This window comes from Branchiostoma lanceolatum, chromosome 1 (genome assembly GCF_035083965.1).
Source record: "Branchiostoma lanceolatum isolate klBraLanc5 chromosome 1, klBraLanc5.hap2, whole genome shotgun sequence".
In the NCBI taxonomy this organism is placed as follows: domain Eukaryota; kingdom Metazoa; phylum Chordata; class Leptocardii; order Amphioxiformes; family Branchiostomatidae; genus Branchiostoma; species Branchiostoma lanceolatum.
The window spans coordinates 15,935,719-15,962,398 of NC_089722.1; the positions used below are offsets into that span (position 1 = coordinate 15,935,719).

General features: G+C 40.6%; 1 protein-coding gene across 3 annotated transcripts in view; it reads left to right on the plus strand.

Annotated features, from left to right (window-relative positions):
• LOC136437418 (uronyl 2-sulfotransferase-like) overlaps positions 1-25,969 on the plus strand; it is a 48,421-nt gene extending 22,452 nt beyond the window's left edge. For 2 of the 3 annotated variants that reach the window (XM_066432029.1, XM_066432037.1), the window contains 6 exons: positions 2,235-2,314; positions 9,984-10,125; positions 17,913-18,007; positions 19,547-19,609; positions 20,112-20,278; positions 23,446-25,969. In XM_066432029.1, the coding sequence (XP_066288126.1) occupies positions 2,235-2,314; positions 9,984-10,125; positions 17,913-18,007; positions 19,547-19,609; positions 20,112-20,278; positions 23,446-24,194 (1,296 nt within the window). In that variant the 3' untranslated portion in view covers positions 24,195-25,969. The remainder of the gene's footprint in view (positions 1-2,234; positions 2,315-9,983; positions 10,126-17,912; positions 18,008-19,546; positions 19,610-20,111; positions 20,279-23,445) is intronic. The other variant, XM_066432042.1, reaches the window with a different exon arrangement.
• The last annotated feature ends 711 nt before the right edge of the window (positions 25,970-26,680 follow it).

Genomic DNA, 26,680 nt, shown 5'->3' on the forward strand with positions numbered 1-26,680 from the left:
ACAGTCCATGAAATAATCTATTACAGATGCAATGATATCTCTCCCCTGGAGACCTTGCCTCTAAATTTACACATGATTTATGATGACTAGAAATCTTTCTGCTATCTGCCCAGAAGCTTAAACTTGTGTCCTATACATATAAATATCCTGAATACCTCACATATATTGTTATTACTATTGGGGGCAAAAGATATTCTCCAAGTCAGTTTCAGTTGAGTGGGGTAGGAGTGTCCTTGAGGGGAGAGAGACATAAAAAATCCTGGACACTCCTACCCCACTCGACCGAAACCTCTGCTTGGAGAATAGGCAAAAGAGTCAATAGTCTGTGATTTATCTAGAAAATTTCTACCCTGGGGACTACCCTGAACTTCAGTGACCCTGAACTGTATATAAAACCTCCTTGAGTGACCTAAACCAGGCTAGACCTAAGGCTGGTCCTTCATGATAAGCATGAAAAAAAATCATGAGATCTTACCAGTAAATCAGGTCACACGTCCTTTTTCCAAGGAACTGCAGCAGGAAACAGGAAAGGCTGTGTTTCTGATATGATAGATATCCACAGGGCAGATATGGTTGGGATTTCTTGTCTGAACCAATGGACATCACTCATTTTCCTGTGACATCGCAGGGCTTGAAATGCTTTACAGGTACATTTCTGTCTTATACGATTCAAGATAACACTGTCAGGAGCTTAATATGTAATTCCCTGTTGTCTGATATCTTTTCCAGCAGTCTACTACTGCCTAGAATTTAGAAACTCTTTCTACAAATTGCAGGTTGCAGGTGGATATTTCCTAGCCTTCTTTGCAGACTCAGGCCCCGTTCATGATTTAAAAAATAAAACGGATCAAACTGTTTCGGATATTCCGAATTGAAACGGTTTGCGTCTGCGATGCAAACTTGCACCCGCGCTGAAAACGGTTTACGTCGAATTTGCACATTATGCAAAGTATGTCGTGATCCCGCACCTCGAGTTGTCGGCCGTAACAAGATTTTACTATTTCAAAATGCGGCCGAAATATCCTATTGACAGCTAATACTTTCACTTTTCCGCACGCTAACCAAGAGTTGTACTTCGATCGGCACTGAACTGCTGTTCAGTTGAAGCCACGTTCCTTCAGGCCCTTGGCGATTTCATCGTACACATCCTGGTTCCTGCTTTCACTCTTTAGGTTCTCTAATGTCGGGGGAGATGGTTTACCAAGCATTGGAGAAGAACCTGGCCCATGTTCAAAATCGCGAAACAGCAGTACCCTACACACCCCCCCCACCCCCAAATGCCAGCACCCTACATGTAAAAGCCTGCGAAGGAGGCTAGCCAGATATTTCCATCCCTGCATAGGGATAGATGTGAAAAAAATGTGAAGCAAGTACATGTAGTAATTCATCATTCTCAAGCATCACTGTAACTGATTATTGGACTGAGGTCCAGACTATCAAGTTGCAGATAAACTGTGTACAGTAAGTTCATAAATCACAGTTGACTATTTTGTCCCATGGATCTGTGCTGCAAGTTACCAAGGTTGGAATTTCAGGATGCCTTTATGGAATTTCCTGCTCAGTGAATGCTGCAGGGTTTGTTAGAACTTCTGGTGTCCGAAGAAGCTTTCTTTAGCTGTCATGTGGCAATGGTTTAGGAATATCTATACGAGTATTGGTATGATCATGAAAAGGACACTTTTTAAAAAACTATATTGTCCCTGGCTGTAACTGATTTAGATCTACTTTGCAATTCAAAAAAAGAAGCCATGCCATAATGTGAAACGTATCATTTCCATTATTTTATGTATCGAGTAAATGATATTAGATTAGTACACTTCTAGTGTAAATAGTCCGTAGTTGTTATTTTTTTCGTTTCAAGGCATCCTCATTTGAGGTGAAGCATGATACTTTTTCAAGTAGCTAGTGGTAGTGTAATGCGGCTTCGCTACGGCTCACGTTTTTGGCCAAGCACACCGGGTCACCCCTACTCTTCTCGATAAGTGTGTTGGGTTCTTTTACATGCAGAGGTTTGAGGCTAATGCCTGAAGCTCCCTCATACACGGGGCCGCCGGCTTTATGTCACCATCCGAAATGACGAATGCAATCCCTTACAACATGTATGATAATATTCCATGTCATTTGCCATACATTGTACCTGATGCAATTGTTGTGCAATAAACTTGACTTGACTTTCTAAGAGTTTGCATACTGGTCATAACTATTTTATTAATCTCTCTTTTTTCTTCACCCAGATTGCCCTGGTTCAATACGTGGACAAGTTACCTCCTCCCTTCTTCTACAACAGACATTTCCATTTCATCGACTTCACCAGGTATGTAGGAGGGTTTATGTACATGGGTATGTGTTATCTCTGCATCTGGCTCATTCTCCCATGTTTTATGCCTGGTTTTGGCATATGTAGGAGGAAATGAATCATTAGAAAAGTACAATACTAGTGCTGTATATTGCAAAAACAAGCATAAAACACAGAGCATGAGACAGATCCTTACATTCACTTTGAGGTAAGGGTATGGCATAGCCTGAGTGTAATCCTGTTAAGTTCCAGGCTCTGCCTGTTTTGTGAAGGATGATGTCCACTTGACAGAACACACACCACCACAGGCTTTATGACAGTCTTAAAACACATCTGAAAGATATTAAAGCCCCATCCTGGAGTAACCATCATCATCCATGAATACAACTACAATGCCTTTACCTAAGTAATAGTCTTGATGATCACAAGGCATGAGTGCAAATTCTCTGCTGTACAGCACCTCTATAGGTAGCCTGGAATCCAAACCTATTATAGCTCCCAAGTCTCAGACTCCGGAGCTATAGGTTTGGATTCCAGGCTACTCTATAGGGCCACCTCTATAGGGCCACTGCAGTGAACTGTAAACTTTGATTACAATCATCCCTTGTGTATGTGGCAGTACGGCAGATTTGTGTTAGGCATTAAAGCTTAAGTTTAATGATGCAACTTTTATGATATGATACTAAAGGTTGACTTCTTCATTTTGTTTCGGAAGAGCTTTTCACAGGGCCAGACATTCATGTTTTTTGGGCCAAAGATAATGAGAATGGTACAGGTATGGCTGAGCATGTTTGAAGGATTAGTTGGTGTAGTCTGGTAGAGAAGTTCCCTCGTGCCTGGTTATACCATCACTATTCTGTATGCCATGTGAAGTTCCTGGGAAAACCAGGCCACGTGTGGTAAAGAGGTTTTACGCCTCTATCTGTTGCTGAAGGTTGTAATTTCAATTTGCTGAACGTGTTTTCCAGAGTTTCTGCACCAAAAGTTTGTCCTATTCGTCACGTCCAAGTTCTTCCGGAATGTTGAATGCGTTTGCGGAGATTGTTTCCCAGTCTGGTCCAGATGTTTGGGCCAGTCCTGACATGTGTGTTATTTATTGTGAAGCCCATGGCACCAATGGTATATAATAGGTAGACTTGTACTTGGATTCGGTTCAAGTCTGTGACATTTTGATGCTGAGTTGCTTCTAGATAGTCTTGGCTAGCTGATCTCTCTGTAATTGGTCGACGACTGTGTGTCTTGTTCATGCTGTGATTCTGGAGAATAACATGTACAGGTTGTCCAAAGTTCATATTTCTCATCTCGACATTTCCTGAAAAAGTATGCAGAGGAAGTGTGTGTATTTAGTGGAGGTGTATTTTTCTGAAGAATATAAAAAGAAAGGCACTTCAACCTTGTTGAACATCGGCCGTGTGGCCAAACAAGCATTTTGAAGTAAAATAAACTTGACTTGACAGGGTAGGGGTCAAGATAAAAGAAAAAGTAGTAGTCATCTCTAACAGTTGTAGACAAAAGGAGGTATGTGAGTAAAATAAACTTTAAAAGATAGAGGGTTATTGTCAAACTGCCTGCCCTCCAAGCAGAGGTAGTCTCTACCAGACTAACCACGCCAGCGTTTCACTTGCAGGCTCCTAAACGGGCGAAATCTGATCTTCACTGTGGACTGAAAGTCGTATAATTCAGCATAAAAAGGAATAATTAGCCAGTAGAGTCTGACTCTACTGGCTAATTATTCCTTTTTCTGCCGAATTATACTATTCATACGCCCGTAAGAGGGCCTGGTGGAGGCTAAAGCAGAGGAGTTGATCCGGCTGTTTTTTTGACGTGTTTTTTAGGCATTTTTGTCGGGCTTTCTACTTTGTCATGTTTATAGAGACAAAAAATAGTTTATAGAGAAAAAGCAAACATGACAGCCTGACAAAAAAATGCCTAAAACACGTCAAAAACCAGCCGGAACCACTCCTCTGCTTGGAGAGTAAAATTGCCATCTTGTTCCTTTGTATGCTGCCAAACTCAGCTGTGTCAGTGATTGTGCCCCTGGGCAGGCGTTACCTTGATAGGTCGGTAACTGGTAAGCCCACTGACACATTATTAAATGATGGAATGTCGACCATTGTGAGGTATGTCTGCATGAAGAGATCCAAAGACACCTGGTTGAGTTGCCTCGGGACAGATCCGACCCTGATACACAATACTGACTGTCAGACCAAGGAGGTTAAATATACATTTAACCTCCTTGGTCAGACACAGATAATTTTGAAAAGAAGAAGGGACAAGGCATGAGTTTGAAAATGTCTACTTAGCTCATATCATTGTGTTTCGTCATCTCTGATGCAAGATTGATTAAAGTTTCTGATATCTAGAATTTTTATATCTTTCCCAACATCATCACCAACAATGGACTGATTATAAGGGCCTCTTTACACCTACGACATTTTAGAGTCGTGCGATCATCGTCGTGGGCGACGTCGCCGGCGACGTTATTTTTTGGCCGTCTAAAGACGTTCAAAACAATCGTACGACGGCAATAAACGGGAAATCCTCGAAATGTCGTGCGACCACCTCGGACCCAGTCGCACGACGTTCAGCGGGGGGGCCTGTGGCTGTGTTTTTCTCGTCTAAAGAAGAATCGTCGCCGGCGACGGAAGTGGGTGATATGCTAATAAGCCTACAGCGTGCTGTTTCCTGTCCGGGAAGGAAAGTTTCTATCGTTTTCTTTGTAATATGCATGCAGTTAGCAATGGAAACATATTTTTCTCATCCGAAACCGGTTATTCCGGCGCGACGCCCTGCTACCAGTGGCTACTTCTCTAGTATGCCCCTATTCCTCGATCCCCGGGACATCCCCGGCGGCGGCCACGAACTCGGGTTAAATCCCGTCCGTCTCTGTACCAGCCTCAATCTCTTTCTTTGTTGAGCACTGTTCTCAACGTCTCATCTGCAGGGTAACAGTTGTTGCAAAGTCAGTAAAAGCTTAATCTTTTGACGAAAACAAGCGGTTCCCCCGCCATTTTGAATTTGAGTTCACTTTGAGTCACACGCGCACATCAATGGAATTCTGCGCCACGGGGGTCCCATGATATTTCCTGACCGTGTGTCTAAAGAAAACCGTCGCCTACGACGATGATCGTACGACCTTATAACATTGTAGGTCTAAAGTGCGCCTAAGTGAAGCAGTGAATTGGAAAAGTCCTTGAATCAAAACTCCAGACGGGGGAGGGTAATTAGGGTGTCTGAGGCAGAACAGGAATTTTGATGCCAAAAACTACATATATCTTTCATATCGACACCAAAATTGATTTTCATAATTTTCAACATACACCCTTATTTTTTCACATATCCAGCATTGGTAACCTACTAGAAAGCAAACTTGTGCTGTCATACTTACAATGTACCTAAATGCCAAGTACTGTAAATACAGAAATGTTCGTGGTGGTTTTAGGTTCGCAGTTTTCGTGGCGACGTTTCACCGCGAACATTTTTGTCCAATACTGTAGCGGTATGTAACTATAGTGCTCGTGAACTTAAAGCCACCACGAACACTCCATTTTCGCCTTAGCGCAAAATAAAAAACATGCAAACTTAAATGCATTTACAGTATTCTGTATTCCTGATGTCATTGGGATGACCAGAAGCAGATGTTTTAGTGGTAGGATATTTACTTTCAAACTTCCATCATTGTATAATCCTGTCATTTTATGAGTCCATTAAAACCCCAGTATAATCTTACTGCCCTCATCACATTTCATCCCAGCTGACCAACCAGTGTTGTTTTGTTTTCCTAGGGGATGAACACAGTGTGTCTTTTGTGGTGAATCTGTATATTTTCTATAGGGAAAAGAGAAATGGAAGTGCTCCTACTGAAGTTGTGATGAGTGTATAGATGACTTGCAGGGACAGGTCATCACAGGTCACAGCTGGAAGTTACTCTAAATACAGAAATGTTTGCGGTGGTTTTATGTTTGCGGGTTTTCGCGGTGAACTTTCAGTGCGAACTCAAAACCGCCGAGCACTTTTTGCCCAACAATGACTGTAGCGCTACTATTGTTTCAAACAGGAACTTAAAGCCACCGCGAACACTCCATTTTCTCCCTACCACGAAATAAAAACCACACAAACTTTAATGCATTTACAGTAACATGGTTGGAATGGCCGGGAGGAGGGTGCCAGTAGTACATCTTTAAAGGATTTTCGTGTCCTTGAAGTAGAAGAGTGAGAGAGATTAGAATGTTTTTGTAAGTGTTCAGAGTAAGGCAACACCAATGCCTTTCAAGGTCTCATTACATTTTTGCTAGGTCAGGCAGACAGAAAAATCCTGGAGAAAAAGATGCATTTGGTCATCCACAATTTTAGTTGTGTTCCTCAAAGTGATAGAGAATTTGGCGAATTTGAGATGGCTTGAAGCTAGATTGAATGTTTTTCTATGAGCACTTGATATCTAATCATTATTAGGTACTGTAAATTGTTGAACTTTCCCAGTTGTTTTATTTTTGCAGTCTCCCTTGTATGACTACTGTACTCATTATTGTTTCAACCACGAATTTAAAACACCGCGAAAACCTGATTTTTCCCTTCTACTGCTAAAAAAACCCACAGCAAAAGTAAATAATTTGCTTGTAACTGGGGTTCAAAGGCGTACAAAGATTTGTCAATCTATATGGAAAATTGACAGTTTTGATTTTCTGTTTGACCCAATAGGTTTTTCAAACAGTACTAAATGTTTCAACTCCTTACAAGCAGAATCCAACTGTGAATATAGATCAGTTCAGGAAAAGGAAATGAAAACATTATGCTCTATTGCAGTGTCCCACTGTTTCCATTTCTTTGTATACTGTATGACCTGGATAAGGATATCTGCTTCAAAGGGAAGTAACACATGATGCATAATGTTGGGGTTCTTTAGTAGAGAACTTTTTCTTTCTTCTACTTTGTCCTGTTCGTCTCTCAGTCCCTTTCTGCTGCTGTCTTGCTTATTCAGAGTCCCATCCATCATTCTCTTCAGTGGGATCAATTCCTATGGGACACATGCTGAAATGATTATGCAACTTACCATCACTCCTAAATATAGTTCTGAAATCTGTATGGAGGGGTACAGGGTCATAGAAAGGGTCATGCCCTGTATTTCCAGTCCTCCAACAGCTGTGAATGTTTATGTAGGCAAGCTGTATCCTCTGTTGTTTGCTGACAGGATGCTGTTGCCATAGCAACCAGAGGAAATGTTCCGTTAGGTTAGGTTTGGTTTGGCGCATGCAGATCTGAGTTTCCCCAGAACCATCTTGTGTTCTTCGAGGGTGAAGAGTTCACTTGCTACGTCATTTTGCATGACAAAACATGAAGTGATGAAAAGCAGAACAGGCCAGGGTATCACTGTTTACTTTTTAACGTTTTATACTTTTTCCAATAAAAATGCCTTCCCTCAGAAGTAACATTGTGTTGGTTTCCACATAGAACGTCGATAGTCTTCCCAAACGTGATGCTGTGTAAGTGTTTGCTGTGCTATGAGTCAGTGACCTTTCAACAAAATTGAGATAGAATTTCCAGTTCAGATCAGCCAAGGCCACAGCCAACGTACATGTTGTTAATCAACTGCAAGGGTTCCAGTGTTGTAAAATCTACCAGGCCCCGTGGATCACTGGGAAAGTAGTAGAAATTGGCCAAATAGAGTGAATTGTATGCTAAGGAAGTCGGCTACGCACAGAGGGTCCAATCTGGGAGCCTGCAAGTGAAACCCTAGCAAATAGTCTGGTAGAGACTACATGTACTACTGGAACAATGAAGTGAATCAATGAATTAACGTTAGCATTTTCCTCTTCCTTGATTAATTAAGTGAAACACATTATCATGAGGACCGTGATTAAGGGATTAAAAGGGATTAAATGGTTGAAGTTTGGAGGATAGACAGAGGAAAGGGAGAGAAGTGTTTTGTTGTCCTAGGTCTCTGGACTGTCTGTTGTCTGTCACTACTCCTGACCTATAGCAGAGGACAAGCCAAGGGTGAGGAAGTACAGGTTGTACCCTGGCTACTCTCCAGATGACGTCACTGGGGCATTTCATTTTGCAAAGTTGTGTGCGTTTAAATTGGGTGGGTGGACTGACAAAATGTGGCTGCACATGAGCTTGGACATAATAAGTTGAAACCGTGTAGTTGGCGATACTTGTATGATATTTTTTGTAAAGACATGCCCTTTTACTATTTTCCATTAAAAGTTAGAACTGTGTGACGTTAAAGCTTGGAATGTTTAGGTGCTTTGTGTAGAAAAAGAAACTGATATATTGTAACATTACGGTATATATCATTCAGCATTATGGTGAGGACCATGAATATGCAATAAAGATTATTATCATTGATAGTTATTGTTAATTATATAAATGAGATGTATAAGGTGAGAGAGAAGGATATGAGGTATGTATGAGATGGTTTCATTCTTCCATTTTATAAATACCTTCCAAGTAGCCTATTCTTCTGACACTTCTTCAAGGCCAATGCAATGTGACAGACGTTTTGGACAACATCATTCTTTGTACACTTTGTAATGCACATGTTTTACCTGAGGATCAGCTCAGATCACAGGTGACATGCCTGTGAAAAACGCACAATACAAGTAGGCATCTTATTCCTTGTTGACGCAGCCTTTTGTTTGGCATAAGAATCTCTTGCTGTTTTGAAAAGGGTCCTGAATAAAGAGCGCCTGCAGAGGTCAACATGCTAGGTCAAGGGTCACGACCTTGATCAGAGGATTAAGAGACAAGTAAAGATACACAGTGAAAGAATGGCAAGTAGATACAGAGGGGGTGGTGAATAAACAGTAAGGGAAAGGACCAGGTGTTGGTTTTAGGAAGTCCTTTGAGTTTGAGCTTTGTGTGATTAGACAAAGGAGAACTTGACTGTGAAAAAGGATCCTGTTCGCTTCAAAGACTTTCACTAGTACTGGGAGTGTTAAAGATGTAGCAAATCAAACCAGCAGATCTTGTGGTTGGATACGAATGTGGTGAAAAGTCCCCAACAGATTGCCACCATTAGAAACCTAGCTTTTGCGACTAACTTATAAAGTTGCGGTATATACTGTTACATGATGTATGGCTCTGGAGAAACTGTCAGTTGAACTTGCACTGGTATTGCTTTATCGATAAAGTATATCAACAACAGACGTAAGGCCTGTTGCGACTAACTTATAAAGGTTGCGGTACTGTTACATGATGTATGGCTCTGGAGCAAATGTCAGTTGAACTTGTGCTGGTATTGCTTTTTCGATAAAGTAGTGTCAAACAATAGCAAGGTCTATGGGTGGGCTTTGGTCTTGTTGAAAGGGGGGAAGGACTCAAGGAGGGTAAGAAAACACATCTCACTTTCTGACAAAAGAAAAGAAAGTCTTCACTTTGAGTCAAACTTTGAGTACATGTTGGACTTTCACCAGAGTGGAAGCAAAACAACGTATTGCCAACATGTGTAGTTCATATAAGGTCACAAAACTTGTACACCTCGATATACTTTTTGCAACTGCCTGACCAAATTTTGTAAATGAAAAAAAGAAGAAAATCTTTCAAACATGTTACAAGTGATATGAGTACCTGGTCCAGTAGTCCAGAAATGGCAGTTCGTCATACATTCGTATACATGCTTTTCTATGTTTGAAATTTACATAAATGTGTGAATGTTGATGTATTGTTTTGTTTTCTTCCACTCTAGGTTTGGTGCAAGGCAGCCTATCTACATCAACATGATTCGAGACCCTTTTGACCGGCTGGTATCTTCCTACTACTTCAAAAGATTCGGTGATGGGAGGTCAGATGACAGAGGAGGCCACCTGACAGAGGAGGAGAGATTACGAGTGAGTCCACACCTCTAATCAAGTTATGAAAGCAACTGGTTTGCTGTAATTTGAAAGTCAAACTGTGCAAGCTTAACGTACCGGCTTTTTAGCAAATGCCCACAAATGCCCACTCTGACGAGGTCCACGCTACACGAATCTCAGTTTTTTTCCTTGGAATATGTTCAGGTTGTGCTCCCATTAATTAATCCTGAGTTTCAAGTCAATCCATCAATCCAAAGTTAAATAAAGCGAACTTGAAGATTCTTAACTGTTTTTTTAGCGAATGCCCACCAAAAATGGCTTTTTAGCGAATGCCCAATATATCAGCCAAAATGTTATTAATTGGAGCACAACCTGAACATATTCCAAGCAAAAAAACTGAGATTCGTGCAGCGCGGACCTTGTCAGAGTGGGCGTTTGTGGGCATTCGCTAAAAAGCGGGTCCCCAAGCTTAATCTGTACACCTGTTTTATTGCACAAGTTGCATGAACAGTATGGCAGAATATTTAGAGTTTTGTTGACTCAGGTTAAGTTCTCAGTGTTCTTTCTTAGTATTTTATGGACAGAAAAAGAAGGTAGATGTTTTATCAATCCTTTGTCACATTTTATAGCCTGACATTGAAAAGTTCAAGTTCGTTCCTTAGAGAGGGAAGAATGGAGCTTCTACAATGGAGATCTAGTTTCTCATTAGTCAAAAGCCTTCCTCTATTGACAGCGTACTTTTCCCTAAGTAAACTTCTCTAAATATTTTGGAAACATTTTCTTCAGATGCCCAACTATCAAAACAAACAAAGTGGAAAGGTAGCTTGATCTGTCTTTAGACTGGTCGTGACACTGGCCTTGGATGTGTACCGTACTTGCCGGACTGCTCAATGTTGTGCCTGGGGGGAACGACTGGTGATGATAGAGTGGATACAGGAGAATCTTCCTAAAGAGTTGATGTCAAAGGGTAATCTGTTCTGAGCTGGCCGATCCCCTTCTTTTAATGCCAGCTTCAGAGACTGGTCACATGGCTAACTTTAGGATGTGAGATAAATGTCGATCTTGGAAATATTTCAGAATTGCAGTTGAAGTCCCCATTCCCTGCACTGTCAGATTGGGAATTCCAAAATTCCTACATTGTGCCATGGCCTTATTACCTTCGCCGAGAAGGTTATGCAGAGGGTAGCGTTTGTGTGTGTGTGTGTGTGTGTGTGTGTGTGTGTGTGTGTGTGTGTGTGTGTGTGTGTGTGTGTGTGTGTGTGTGTGTGTGTGTGTGTGTGTATGTAAAGAAGCAGAATAACTGGAGAAGGCCTGGATGGATTGTCTTGATATTTGGTAGGTGGGTAGATCTTGATGATACCTGGAATTATTAGATTTTGGGACCCCTAGCGGCTTGTCACAGTACTGTAGCAGAACTTCCTGTTTGGATATCTCGTGTTTTTTTTTAGACTACATGCAGTATAACTTGGACTATTAGTATTACACTTAGGTTTTCATATATGAGTCCCCCAGTCCCCCCACAAAAACAGCGTCTTGGCATATGATGCATAACATTTTTATCTTTCTTCCCCTTCCTTTGATACATCACATTGTTGTTGTCTTTTAGACATGAAGACAGATAAATGCCCTTGTATGCTGTTTCCAAGCACGCTAATCACATATTATGTGTGAACTTAGTGGCTCTGAAACTCTCCCTAGAATCAGGAGGTTGTAGGTTCAAGTCCCACTGTGGTGTTGTCTTGGACGGAGGCCAGACCAGTTCTCAGGGCCATCCCAATAATTGGGCACAATGTTGGTAAGATCTTGATGTCTGCTCAGATAAGGAGAATAAAGCCAGAGGGCATCTGAATTCCTGGTCTGTGATTTTGCTTTACACAATGTAATTACTAACAACTGCTGAGCAAGGATAAAAAGGAATTACTGGATACTAGAAATTATATGGTTGTACTTTTCAACAGGTGGCAGTGGTTCTATTATCAGTACCAGAAAGATGAAATGGAAAATTCTTATAAATGTTAAAAGTTGATATGGGAATCAAATGATAATCATTCTACCTTGAAGACAACTTGCTTCCAGCCACTGTTTGAAATCATTGACACTGGGTAAACAAGGGCATTATTGAAAAAAATGATGTGATAATGATGATTATGATTATGATGATGAAGGTTATTGTTTCAAGGCTGTGACTTAACGTTGGGTAACATAAATTCGTGGGGTACTTAAATTCGGGATTTTTCGAAAACGGGGTATTTAGGGATATGTGCTAGATGCAACATCAGTAATACCACTAGAAATGCAAACTTGACAGACTAACACATTCAGAACACTGCCTGAAAAGCTTTGATAACCATGCATTAGAAGTTGGCTACGTCAAAAATTCTCCGTCCCTTATTGACAGAGTCTGGGGACTTCGTGGGAGACTCACACTGCACGGTTGTTCGCTGGTTTATAAGACAAATGTCACATCTCCTGCCTGCTAAACACAATTATTTACAAGACAACTTATTACAATCTCTTTTGCTAACCTGCAACTGGATTCTAAGTGTGATCAATCATCAAAACTCCTCTTTGTTGCTACAACCTACGGCACGTGTATTTTCCCGCCGCCATATTGTTACCCAGAATCATGTCGTCAAGCAGACGACAAAAGGTTTGTGAGGAACACTTTTTTGTCTAAATGTTGCGTGTGATAGTGGACTGAAGACGATATTTTCCTCAAAATTTGCTCCTAACACAACAAGGAACACATGGACATAGTAGTATAACCATTGCTACGGCATCCAGCTAACTTGCCATGAATAATGTACACGTTGCCATGACGGTGGGGATCGACTTTGAGTGACGTTCAACCCACTCAACAAACGGGATGTTAGCAAAGGCCTGATGTGTGCGGTGCGGCCGTTTTTTCGTGTATTTTTTTTACTTGGACACGTCTATATCCATAGCACTCTCCTCAAGCCAAGGATGGAACGAATAGCTGCTGTATAAAATGTGATAAGCGGTAAGATATTCAAGACGAATCTTCTCTCCCGAATTAATGTGCCCCCCTGTCCGACAACACTGTCATTGTGCGTGCGGCGGACGGTAGTTTCAAGTTGAAATATTATGGTGTCAGCACGACTAGAGACAAAATCTACCATATATATGATTAGTGCAAAGATAGTACATGATACTGACAGAATAATAGAAAAAAAGGATGGTTTATTGTTCTGCTAGATTGATTTCAGTCAACCATCATCGGAAAAATCCCGAATTTATGTTACCCAACGTTACAAGTTACATGTACATGTAACGTTAGATACCTTAAATCTTCTTTGCAAATTTGTTCGTGTTGGCAAGATGCCACAGCTACACATATTAACTTCCTGACTGTAGATTTACAGGCCTTGTTTTGAAGCTGATTATGTCTTACTATTCTGACTCTTTGGTATCAGATAACAGCCTGAACTTTGCAGACATTAGTGCTGTTTTGTCTAGCAAACTTCCTATACTGTAGTAATCTCCAAATCTTAGCTACAACTGGAATCTATGGTGTCACCTGGACTGTGTTTTTCCTCTTTGTTACAGAGTAGTTGATTTCTCTGACAGTTTTTTGTGACAGGGGTCGGGAACACATGGAAAGACAAGGTCATATTTTGAAAACATGATATGCATTGTAACTGAACAGGCTGGCATTAACTGACGTTTGGTGCTTATATACGTGTACTGTATTCTCGATGCTGTACGTAGCGGCTATATGTAGAAATTCTAATTGTCAAGCTTAGGCTGAGCATGATATGGCTATCAAAATTATGCCATTATCATCGTAAAAGTATTCTGGTGCCTGACACAAGAAGATTTTAATTTCTGGCCTTTCAAATTTTGGTGTAAAGAAGCACTACAGAATTTTTAGCCATTCAATATTTTAATAAATTGACTGTCATTGGTACATCCTTTCAGGTATGATATGTGATTACAAATCCCCATGGGCTTTTTCAGAGTTTTACAATGAGGTCTCTGTGCATAGGTTTTGAGATGCACTGACTTGCAAAGTTTTTATGAATGACTATTACCTTATATGGTCTACCTAGTTTCATTAAAATGCAATATTTCGGAAAGTGGGTTGACAGTTGCCTTGGGGAATCAATGATGTGCTGCAGTAAACTCAAACCACAGAATGGGAGTGTCACATGCTAGGAGAGGCATGTCTGAAGGTCACATTTCTAGGTCAAATATCTCAAGGGCTCTGTACCCTTCTAAGTTCTATATGACCCTTTGCAACCTAAAGCGAAAGGTCATGTTGAGGTGATTTTACATGTTTGGGACTTCCTGTGTGATGTGCATACACTTCATTTTTTTTAAGCACCAAGGGAGGAATGAGGGCCATTCCATTGATTATGTTTACAGGAGGGCAATTTTATGAAAAAGACAGATATTTGTGAAAAGGACAGACGTTTATCTGTTATCAAGAAGATCTGATCATATGGGAGATATGAAAATTAATGTGAATAAAGGATCAAGGGGTCAAAAAGCCTCCTTCCTCAATACTGTAATGGAACAGCCCTAGGTATACAGTTGTTTTGTGTTAGCTTCCTTCAGGTGTATCTCATCAGTAGAACCCTGGTAAGTGCCATAATAGTGTTGACCTATCTCCTGGTGAAAACATGGAATGTGAGAAGGGTCTGGACTTCCTTTATACACTGTCTCAAATTTAATGACATTATTCTGATCCAGCCACTTTCTCCTTCTGCGTTGGAAATAATTGTTCATCAATCTTGAGGGTGAGATTGCACTAATAATAAAATAATAAGGGGTTGTATTCCACTTCTTTGGCTTGTCTTCCTATATATGTAGATTTTTCATTTACTATAAAATCTCTTTAATTGTTAGGTAATATTCCCTCTTGTTCCTGATACCCCTGATACAGTTTTAGGGACTTGACCTTTGTCATCACATCTACATTAGATTTCAGTCTGTCTGACAATTAGCAAGGCAATGATTTGAGAAGTCGTCAATCCGTCTGAGATGTCATGAATACTACAGTGTAAGCATACCCAGAAAAGAAGCCATGTACTTCGCCTTTTTTCCTGGGTGTGAATCGGCCGCGTGCATCGTATGGCGGGTATTGTAACATACGACGGGCCATAAAAATGTCATACCCAGGGTACGTTGTTGTCGTACATGTACATCTTTGTCGTTGTCGTCCAGAAAATTTCCCCAGTGTGTATCGGGTCAATGGACCTGTTAACCGTGTGATCCCAAGGGAGCCTTGTCCTCGTTAGCCATTGTTAGCTCAAGTTTGGAGCTTTTTTCCCCAAGGTCAAGGGAAGGATGAGATAGTTTCAAGCTGTTGTTAATTGAACAGGGTGTACCGCATCAGATCTAGAGATGTTTAGAACATGACCCTCTTTCCTCAGCCAATCAGGAGCGTGTATTTCTTGTGATTAAATCCACATAGTAAGGTCCCTTAGGCCCGAGGGCTGCCAACAAAATCCGCCCATCCTTTAACTATTAGTTGTCACATGAGCGATGGGTTCAGGAGCTGAGTAGGACCATCTGTATACATGTAAACTGGTTTATAAGTCATATTATTGAAGATTTCTTTTAAAGCAGGCTTTATCTACCAATTCATCTCTAGCAAGGGGCTGCTCTACATGGTATCAGAGCAAATAAACAGATAGCTACATGGTTGTTCTAGGAGTCAGGTCATGGACCAGTCATCAGAAGTCGGTTTTATATATTCATCTGAAGTACAGCCAGTATGTACCTATCTGAGTAGTGAGGCTGTTGTAATGTCTTTTACGTGCTCGAGGCACCTCCTCGATCATGGGGCCCCATAGTGTCCCTTCCGAAAGACGAATGCAGCTCCAACCAGGATGCCCTTACCCAGATTCGAACCAGGATGTCCCAGTTACCAAATAATTAGCACCAGGAGCTCAACTGTGAGGCTGCTACCAATTAACATCGACTTCTAGAAGTATTTGACAAAGTTACCAAAGGTGGGCCCAATGTGAAGCCTTAGGCTACACAAAGGATATTTTGTAACATGAATACTGTCAAACCTGTACAATTGACCACCTAGACTGTAAGGACCACCTGGGCAATGTGATCACATTTTGATGGTCTCTTCAATACATTTTTTCCATTGACACAAGCATTAAGAATCCCATCTGTCCACATTGACAACATTTTATCGGTCCCCTGAGTGGTCTTGGACAGTTTTAATTGTATAGTTTTCAGGTTGTACCAAGGTGGTTTTAAAAATACTGTATTTAACCTCCTTGGTTGTACTCATTTAAAAGGGCGGTATAACCCCATTGTAGCGAAAGCACATCGACTGGTGTGTGGTGTAGGCAAGAAAAATCTATTATACATTCATTGTACTAACATCAGGTGTCCCCATACAAAGTGTGCGTGGGTGGGCACTCAGTCAAGTAGGCCATAGACCATCCAGATAACACTGAAATTGAACACCAATGGGCCCTGATATGAGCATCTCCAATGTAAGACTGAAGCTGTAGGTAGAAGGCTTGTGTGTGGGCACACAGTCAAGTAGGTCAGCAAGAGTCTAGACAACAGTGAAAGTGAACACCACTAGCCCCTGATAAAAGCACCTCAAGTGCTGCTTACCTGTCTTCAGCAGTAAGGAAAGTTGTAACTTAGGGTAGGACAGGGTTAACTGGGGTAATGTGATACATATTGTCACTTATGTAAGTACACGTAATTAGGACATATGGGAACACATGTGAGATATTGGAATGTTAGGTTTTATTACATTTGGTGGTTCTAGGTAAATGTATCTTAATGTTGACACTGGGAATTTTGTTGGGACTTTGATTGTCAAAATGTTAACTATATTTTTAAAAGTTGTGTTGTTGATGGAGGTATGCTTGCTTTACACCTCTGTTGTGCTAGTACCATCCCTTTTACAACATGTCATTGAACACAAAGCAATGAATTGGAAGTAGAAGAGATGTTAAAATTACATTTTAAAAACTGGTATTTATGAAATAATGTTTGGTTAAACCCCAGGATACAGAAAGAAAAATTGTGAGCTTCCTTGATGATCATGAAAGGAATAGCCTTATTGTGACTGGCTTCCTTGGCAATGTACTTATGTCGGATAGTTTTGTTAGCTCGGACTGAGTCCACTTTAAAAGGTGTGGAAGAAAGTTGTTGAAAGTCTGTCTGCGTGTCTCTTGAAAACTCTTCAGGCAGCTGGTCGGCCAAGACGTCTGTTGTGTTTCCTAAAGAGGCAGGTCTGGAGATGTATGACATACACGCTACAACAACAAGTTTCACTGGGTACCCCTGGCGTTACTGTAGGAACCCAGCCAGATCTCTAAGCTGCTAAACAAAGGAAGTGTCTGCCAGTGCCTCAAGTGCTGTCTGACCATGTTCATCCTTAATCCTGAGGGCTTACATATTTTGTTTTTGTCTGGAAGAAAAAGTGGGCCGATTTAAGATCCTCTGCTAGCAAAAATATAACAAACAGCCTTGTAGAATGTGGTACAAAAATAGATAATATCTTGGGATGTATAAGGGAGGGTTGAAAAAGGAATGGGGGTGGCATATTTTGTTATAAACTTTTGTGGCAGTTTTTGCATATTATTTTGCTTGCTTGCTTATTATTTTATTATATTCTTTTAAGAAGGGGCAAGAATATTTTGATAATTCACTGATATGAAGAGCCAAGAAGCTTTGACATGATAGACATACACAGGAAAAAAGGATCTCATCCTGCATATTCCACTGACTGTGTCTTAGTGATTTAATCAATGCTGTGTTACTGACAACTGTATGAACGTTTGCTAACAAACTGTCCTGTTGTTGTGATTGGACAGAGCTTCGATGCGTGCGTGCTGGAGGAGCAAGTAGAGTGTACGCGAGGACTGCACTACATCATCCCCTTCTTCTGCGGACAGAGACCAGGCTGCAGGTACGTCTTCAAGGTTCTTTTGTCCTCTCTGCTATCTGTTGTGTTAGGAGGTGGTAAGTGCTATTCTAAAATGTGTCTGCGAAGGGTCTGTCACTGGATAGCGAGACGGCTTAAAAGCCCCATCTAGAAGTAGCCTGGGTCCCATCCTCTGTTGTTACTGCTGGTTCTCCCTTTCTGTGGTAAGCAAGTGAAAAGGCGGTACAATGCTAGCCTCTACCAGGTTCCACAGGTCGCAAACTGTAACGTCTTTGGCGAACTAACTCCTCTGGCATGTTATCTGTCTATTTGGCCAATTTCTACTATTTTTCCAGTGACTTATGGAGCCTGGTAGAGGCTAGTACTATGCAGTTACTAGTATACAGGGGATGGTACCCAGGTTAATCTAGAATAGGTAGAAATACATGAACGGTGTTAAAAAGAGGAATGGAAAAGGACTTGAATTGAAATTTAGAAGTTTTTAAGTACATGTACTACAAAAACTGATCAGGCTCTACAGGAATATGTTACAGTAACATAAAAGAAGATTCTGAAGATGTTTATCATTTAGTAGTTGCGATCTCAAAAGTAGATTTCAATGGCTTGAATTGTCAAACATTTCATCACAACTGTCTATCTAAACGCATATGTGTATGTAACTTGTAGTAGGTATGTTTGAATGTTCATTTCATCAACTTCAAATCTGTTACAAGCTCATCTGTTACAAACTCATGCTCCCCAACATACAAATCATAGACGGATGAATATTAATATTTGCCAAATGACCTACAAAAGATGATGAATTTCTTCCTTTTGTTTGTCCCACAATGATGGATTGTTTTGTTTGTATTTAGAATGTCGCATAATGCACAACCTTGACATACATGTAGCCATGGGGGCTTGCTCCTACTGTGGCAGCTTGTACTTGTTTGGCAAGCAACAACTGAAAAACACACTAAAGGAAGAGAAGAACCCACACAAACCCTCTACCACTACTCAATACAGAAAGAAGAGATTCCCAGACAATACGTATGGCAGAAGAAGAGCCAAGTTTTCTTGGACCAGAGCCTATCACAGCATGGCAGCCTTTGAACTGTCAGAGAAACTTCTTTTGTGCTGTAAGAATTTATCATGGTTGATGATGAACCGAACGATTCAAGACAATTTCTTGGCATCAGCACAATAGACTTGATAAAGGAGACAAGTAATTCAAAGGCATTTCTTGATCCAACTATCAGAGAAAGCTGTTTTGTCCTGTTTAAATTAATCTTGGTTGATGATAAAGCAAACAATGCAATGGAATTATATGCATCAGCACAGTATACTTGATAAAGGAAACAATTGATTCAAAGGCATTTCTTGATCCAACTATCAGAGAAACCTGTTTTATCCTGTCAGAATTAATCTTTGTTGATAATGAACCAAACAATGCAAGTCAATTATTTGCATCAACACAGTAGACTTGATAAAGGAAACAATTAGTTTAAATTCTTGATCCAAGTATTACACTATTGATAAAGGAAATCATTAAATTCACTGCTTCTCTTAAATCCAACTCTGAAGGATAGCACTGCCATTCCCACCTGGCGGAGACGATGTGTTTCTGTATACGTCAGAGACTAGTCGGTAAGAACAATGCACAAGCAGACTTGGGGTGGTCACTCTGCACTTTTGCCAGGATATCACTCACTATAAATGCATTTAAGTTTGTGTGGTTTTTATTTCGTGCTATTAGGGGAAAATGGAGTGTCTGCGGTGGTTTTAAGTTTGTGGCAGAGCTATAGTCACATACTGCTACAGTATCGGACAAAAATGTTGGTGGTGGTTTTGAGTTCGTGGTGAAACGATCGCCTTGAAAACCGCAAACATAAAACCACCACAAACATTTCTGCACAGTATATATTTATATATAGATGGTGTTTTCACAAGCATGTAGGTTTGTTCATAACTCTGAAAGCATCGAATGGTTTGTCTGACTTTCTGGTGGAAGGTGCGCTGGGTGGATTAAAGTTTGGGAAAGATTGGGGATAAAGGAATATTCTCAAGGGTTGAGGGCAAAATGGTGTAAGTATAAAAGAGGGATTATCATTGTATAAATCTAATGTGATTTTCTACTGTCTTATTCCAGGGATTCATCCCGATGGGCACTGGAGAGGGCGAAAGACAACGTCTTAGACAAGTTTCTTGTTGTTGGGATTCTGGAAGAGTTCAACGACACCTTGCGGGTCTTGGAACACCTGCTGCCCACCTTCTTCAAGGGAGCCATGTCTGTGTGGGAGAACCCACCACAATGGGGTACGTTGTCTTCTTTATATACTGGCAGATACAGTTAAGGTTGCAGACCACAGTATTTCGCCTATAGAGATTCACATGGTTAAGGACCCCAAAGTGAGACTCTTCAACGCTTCAAACTTTATAGTAGGGTGCACAATCAAGGTGCAAGATTTTACTATGGTTGACTTCAGGGTTCATTCTACAAAATATGTGAAAACGAGCTTAAGTTTGCCGGCTCATTCTCTTTTAAAAGCAACTTTGATATGACCCCCAGCGGAGGTCATCATACTGCAGCCGACACACAGTAGTCAGGCGGTACCTTATTCAGGCGCGAAAACAAGCCGACCGAATAAACATCGTAATCCAACTCGTACACACTCAAAACTGACGTATTCCTCTACCGTTCACCACAGTTTCCGCTCGCTAACGTCCACAGAAGAAAAACTACGGCCTTTTCAAGCAATGTGATGCACTACTTTATACCCAAACTACTATTGGGGACAGGGGTCGCCCATTAATACTGTGTTCTGCGACCTTAACCAAGATTTGTACACATGAAGAAGCCTATAGCAGGTGTCCCCCATCTTGTAAACCCAAGGGTTTCTTGTGTCTGGGCTGGAAACTGCACCAGTGCAGGGTACGCAGAAAAAAAAGGGATTTCGAGGTCCATCCAGAACTTATACAGTAGATGTAATAACTGTGCACACTCTCCAAGCAGATGTTGGGTTGCAAAATAGTCATGTTTTCCTAGCTGCTCATTTCTATGTCAAACTGTCCAAAAGAGGGATGAGTATCTAGGAAGACATGATGATTTTGCCCCCTACCATCTGCTTGGAGATTGAACAGTGCACTGGAGCGATATAAGAGAGCCATTCTGGACTGTTCCATTAGCAGGGATGTCATCAGGACCAGCCAGGCTGTATTTACAGCTGTTGCAGACATGATGACCCCTCCTGACCTCACCCCCATGTGCCCCCTTTCTTGTTTCCACCCAGAAAGAACACAAACATTGCTGGGCTCCATCTTTAGATCCTGTACAACATGCTTAAAGTTCTTTAGAGCAAAAAAGTAGGCTATACCATAGAATGACTGTTGAAGTACTCATCTGACTGTTATGCAAGTCACAATCTATAATATGTAAGTTAAAGATGGCTAAAAGTAAAAAATACTTCAGTACATGTATAACTTTGATGTGAGACTCAGGGGTCTCATCTGGCAGTTTGATCTCTCCTCAAGTGTTCAGCCCAGCATTGTCAGGTTTCATGTGTTTGTGTCCTTTAGGTGCTGGTCCATAAATCCTGGCTACTGGTGTTTAAAACTGACCACTTGTAACTACATTGAACAAGGCTACAGGCCCAAAAATACCACCAAAAGAAGTTTCAAATGGAGGTACATGTAGCACTAACTAAGATAGAATTTAGCTGTAAAATTTAACTTGTAACTACATTGAGCTGTAAAATTAAACTTGTAACTACATTTACAAATGTATATGTAAAATTTAACTTGTAACTACATTGAACAATGTTACAGGCCAAAAAATACCACCAAAAGAGGTTTCAGATAAAGGTACATGTAGCACTAACTAAGATAAAATTTAGCTGTAAAATTTAACTTGTAACTACATTGAGCTGTAAAATTGAACTTGTAACTACATTGAACAAGGTTACCTACAGGCCAAAAAATACCACCAAAAGAGGTTTCAGATAGAGGTACATGTAGCACTAACTAAGATAAAACTTAGCTGTACCATACATTTCTAGTCTGCATTGCTGATAGATTACATATCCCTGCCCTTCCATGTTCACTTGGAGACCCCACAAACTGACCAACAATAAACATGGCCCTCTTTGGTATCCCCTCTGTGTTTTGGGGTAAACTTCAGAAATTTCATGCCCAATCAAGCAGAAAATGGATATAGTCTAGACCAAGACCGGCCATTGGTAGAAGACAGCGGACCAGTTGTACTTGTGCTAAACACCAGTGGGTACTTGCTTGTTTATGTTTATTTGAAGGCGGATGAATAGAAGGCCGCTAAGGTAAACACATGTTTCACGTGTCTGACATTTAGCACGGTCTGGAATGCCTGATTTGTGTGCAGCTGGTCAGGTACATGTATGACTAGGGGTGGTGTCACAATACCAGTATATGCCAGTAAAGGGGAGACTAAAGAGTTACAATAAATGCCAGTAATGCATGTAGCCCTATGGGGAAGTGAAGAAAAAGAAGGTGTCATTATTTGTTTGTTTGAACCTTTGTTTATTCATGATAAGCTCAAATCTGCACTCAGGCCGCTTTTCATTGAGGTCATGAGGGAAGAGGTAAGGGCCAGATACAATATAACAGAGATACACAGTCATTTGAGTCCTAATAACTCTATCAACATATGTCATTACATATTTATGGTACAACAATATACAATTTCTACAACATACAACATAAAGTAGGGCGAAAGCTGGTTCATGGTCCAGGAATCAAAACATCAGACTACAATAACTTACCCTCAAATGCTAACCTGTTATGTCAACTGTCATCAGATGCATTCCTGACAAATTCTATACGGTTAGTCTGCAGATAATCCCCCCTAATCAGACATGTCATAGCTCTTGGATAGGTCCTGCAGGCTTCAGACACCCAGTTGAAGACCATCCCACTATATCATGGGGGTGCCAAAACCCACAAGTTGGAGACAGACCATTTATGTTAACTAATTCAGAGTCTATCCTACCACAGCCACTCCTATGCTGCCCAGATTTCACACAATAATCCCACCAAAAAAGGATTTTGGAAATGGTTTAAACCCTTGTTTTTTCTTGAGCTCTCTCACAGTGGGGCCTAGGCGCAGGCGCTAACTGTTGCGTCTCCCCTAAAGCATGCAATCTCATGAAAAAATGGAGAAAAAGAGGCCGTCATTATCTAAGGAATCAAGACTTCAGACCATAAAAACTTACCCTCAAAATTAATGCTTTCCTGTTATGTCAACTGTCCATCAAATGCATTGCTATCAAATTCTATACAGCCATTCTGTAAATAAACCCCACCTTAAATCAGGCACTTTCATGGGTCCCAAGATGGAGATATGTCATGTTTTAAAACTAATTCAAAACTATGATTTACCTTTGGTAGTGGTTGCCTACAAATTATGCGGAATTAACACGGTTGATTTGATAACTTCTTTCTCTTCCCCACAGTAACGCAGCTTTACAACACCTCCAAGACTGCGAAAAAGCAGAAGCCGTCGCCATTCATCCGTGAAAAGATGCGACGGAAATTGAGACTGGAGTACGAATTCTACTACTTCGTCCGCGACATCTTCCACAACCTGAAAAACAAATTGGGCATCCCCTCCACCCCCGACCAGATAGCCTACAGAGGTGATCTACTCTACAGGGAGATAATGACCAGCAAATCAACCAAACTCACAACTTACGCCAGAGAACAGCCAGTTATTGCAGTGGGATCAGACAACATGGATTACGACGAAAACGAAACTGAATACGAGGATGAAAGAAAGGCTTCCGAAGGCACAGGAGGGGCTGCCGCGATACCGAAAATTCCGCAGGAACCAATCAAAAGAGTCGATCCGAGACAAGCACCGAGCTTGCCAGTAGACGAGACACAAAAACATGTCATGCACATTGAGGGGAGAAAAGTTTTTCCACAGAACGCTTATCCTAATACCAAGGATGCCTTATTAGGTGGCACATTAGATGCTGAACGCTTGCCAAGAGCAGAGACAGAAATGGACAGAGTCTTAGAACAGGCTCAACGTATAGTGAGTGCTGCTTTTCAAGATAACCTCGTCTCAAGGACTTCTGATAACCTCAGAAAACAACCTACACCGAAAACATTCGACGACACCGAAGACAATGAAGAGGAGGATTATGATGAGGATGATGATGATGAAAATGATACAGATGATAGGGAAGAGGAAAGATGATGTAGTCTTCTATTATCTGTGTCCCACCCTCAAGTACAGTGCACCTGACATCTCCAAACTTATGTCCATGCATGTGCTCTTCTACCACTAACAGATCTGTATATATACAGATCCGTATATATACAGATCTGTATAATACAGAATACTTGGTACTTCATGTTCCATAGTTTTGTTGTGTAGAAGAATTGTGAATTCTAATAATTTTTCTATGAAAAAGTTTCTCAAAGGTTTTCTTTTTATTGTGCACGATGTGCATAATACTGACAGTATATTTCAAAAGAACTCAGATTTTTAAACTAATATTACATGTAGTTTTTCAAGGCAATGTAATTTGAAAGAATAAATGTGGTTTTAAAAATTTTACAAGTTATTGTTCTGTTGTTATGGAAAAATTTATTACGATTTTTGCTGAAAGGTGTTACCGGTTTAAAATGTGGTTTAAAATTCATTGCATTTTTGTTCATTCAGAGTTGAAAAGCTGATTGTTTTTCGTCTTTCCAAGGAGGTTATAACCTCCTTGATCTTTCAAACCAAAGTGCCTTTGAATGAAGTTACTATGTAACCATGGAATATGGATACAGGACATAAGTATTGACTACTCAGAGGACAAGTGATTTGTTTACAGGCGTTCAGAGTTTAGTACACATGTTTAGTGTCCTTATACAGACTATAAGTTCCATACATGTGTACTGTATTGTATGTTTCACTCCAAGAAATACACCCCAATGTCATGTTTTTATGAATCTTTTGCAACATGAAAAGATTTAAGTTGCTCAAAATTCCGTTATGATGTTTCAGTTATTTCCAGTAATAATTCAGACAGAATCAAAATATGCAGTTCAGCCTGTGACTGCAATATACTTTACATTTCTGATCATAATGTTCATAATGAACCGTTCATTCATTTATTCATAACAGCTCAGGAGCTGAAAGGATCTGTACTGACCAAAATGTAGTTGTATTTTTGGCGACGCCTCAGGGGCTAGCCTAACAGTATATTTTTGTACCTATTGTAGCACATTTACATGTACCTCAGAAACATCTTCAGCTCTGTTCCCAACTATGATTGACCTTGTAGTAGTATGTTATTTGACATTTGGAAATCCAGAACATGAAATGGTGACATAGACACAATCAACAGGTACCTTTGTGTAATTTTTAAGCAGATATGCAATTTGGGCTAATGCTTACCGACCCTTAAGGTAGCATGTAGACACTGAATTTGTAAAAAAAAAAACTGCCACATGAAAAATGTACACAAATTCTGACTATCCTCAGGTTCCTGGTAACATTATATGTTGTACTTGTTTGTCAGCCTTGTAGCATACAACGCCTACATTGTGTATTGTTTTGTGTATTGTTATAATTAACTGCTGTAAATTGTAAAAAAAGTATAGTTCTGTATAATAGGATTTGGTCTGAGAGAAATTACTAATATCTCTACGACCTGTAGGGTTAGCATATTAAGCTTCAGCCTGCCAAGGTAGGAATTACACACCAAATTTGTATTGGTTATGAAGTTATGCAGCTGGAACAAGGTCGATAAAAACAACATTAACAGACACCGAATATGTGTTCTCCTGTCCTCATATAAGGAAAACGATGCTTTTTGAAATTCGCCATTTTGGGCACTGGTTTTAAAGATATTACATATTCTGTGTGGGAAAAATGTGCTTTTGGGTGGATTGGGAGAGGTGGCGGAAAACTGTGTATCAATGAGTGGGTTATGAGGAAATGTGTAAATGGTAAATTAAAACACAGCTTTTTGCGCTGTAGGTTTTTTGTTTTCTCTGTCATTATATTTATAACACATAATGTATATACTGTACATGTATAGGCAATAATTTCCAAGCAGATCTAATGGTTGTGAAGATCGTATCCAACTGGCAGAAGAAGTTTTTATTGCGGACGGAGAGTAATAAACTCATTAACACAAGCACAATTTGATTAGGTAACAATTGGATGTTATTAGCCTTTGTTAAAGCTGACTTATCGCAGATCTTAGGTTGCAATAAAAACTTCTTCTGCCAGTTGGATACGATCTTCGCAACCATTAGATCTGCTTGGAGATTATAAGCAATGTCACGTTTACTTTAGACATACAAGGCTGAATCGCAGTCACTGCCAAACATCACTGGCCTTACAACGTACTGAGACATTACTCCTGCATAAATTCCCAGCCCTGGCTCCAGCCTTGCTTTCATTCCCCATGTCTGACATGCCAATGGTAGGTTGCTGTTGGGAGTGAATGTCTGAAATGCTTCACACACAGCTCCTGACACATGTGACACATGGCCCAATTTTCAGTACCACCTCAAATGGAGGGGAACCAATTACTCCAATCTCTGACAGCTTGTTAAGTCATGTGGTACCTCCTCCTTCTCCCTTCACAACAGTTCAGCTGATGATGATGATGCAGGCCACCACAGAGTATTAGGGCTGACCCCAAAGTTGCGTGGCGCAGTAGAGTTCCTAAAATTGGAATA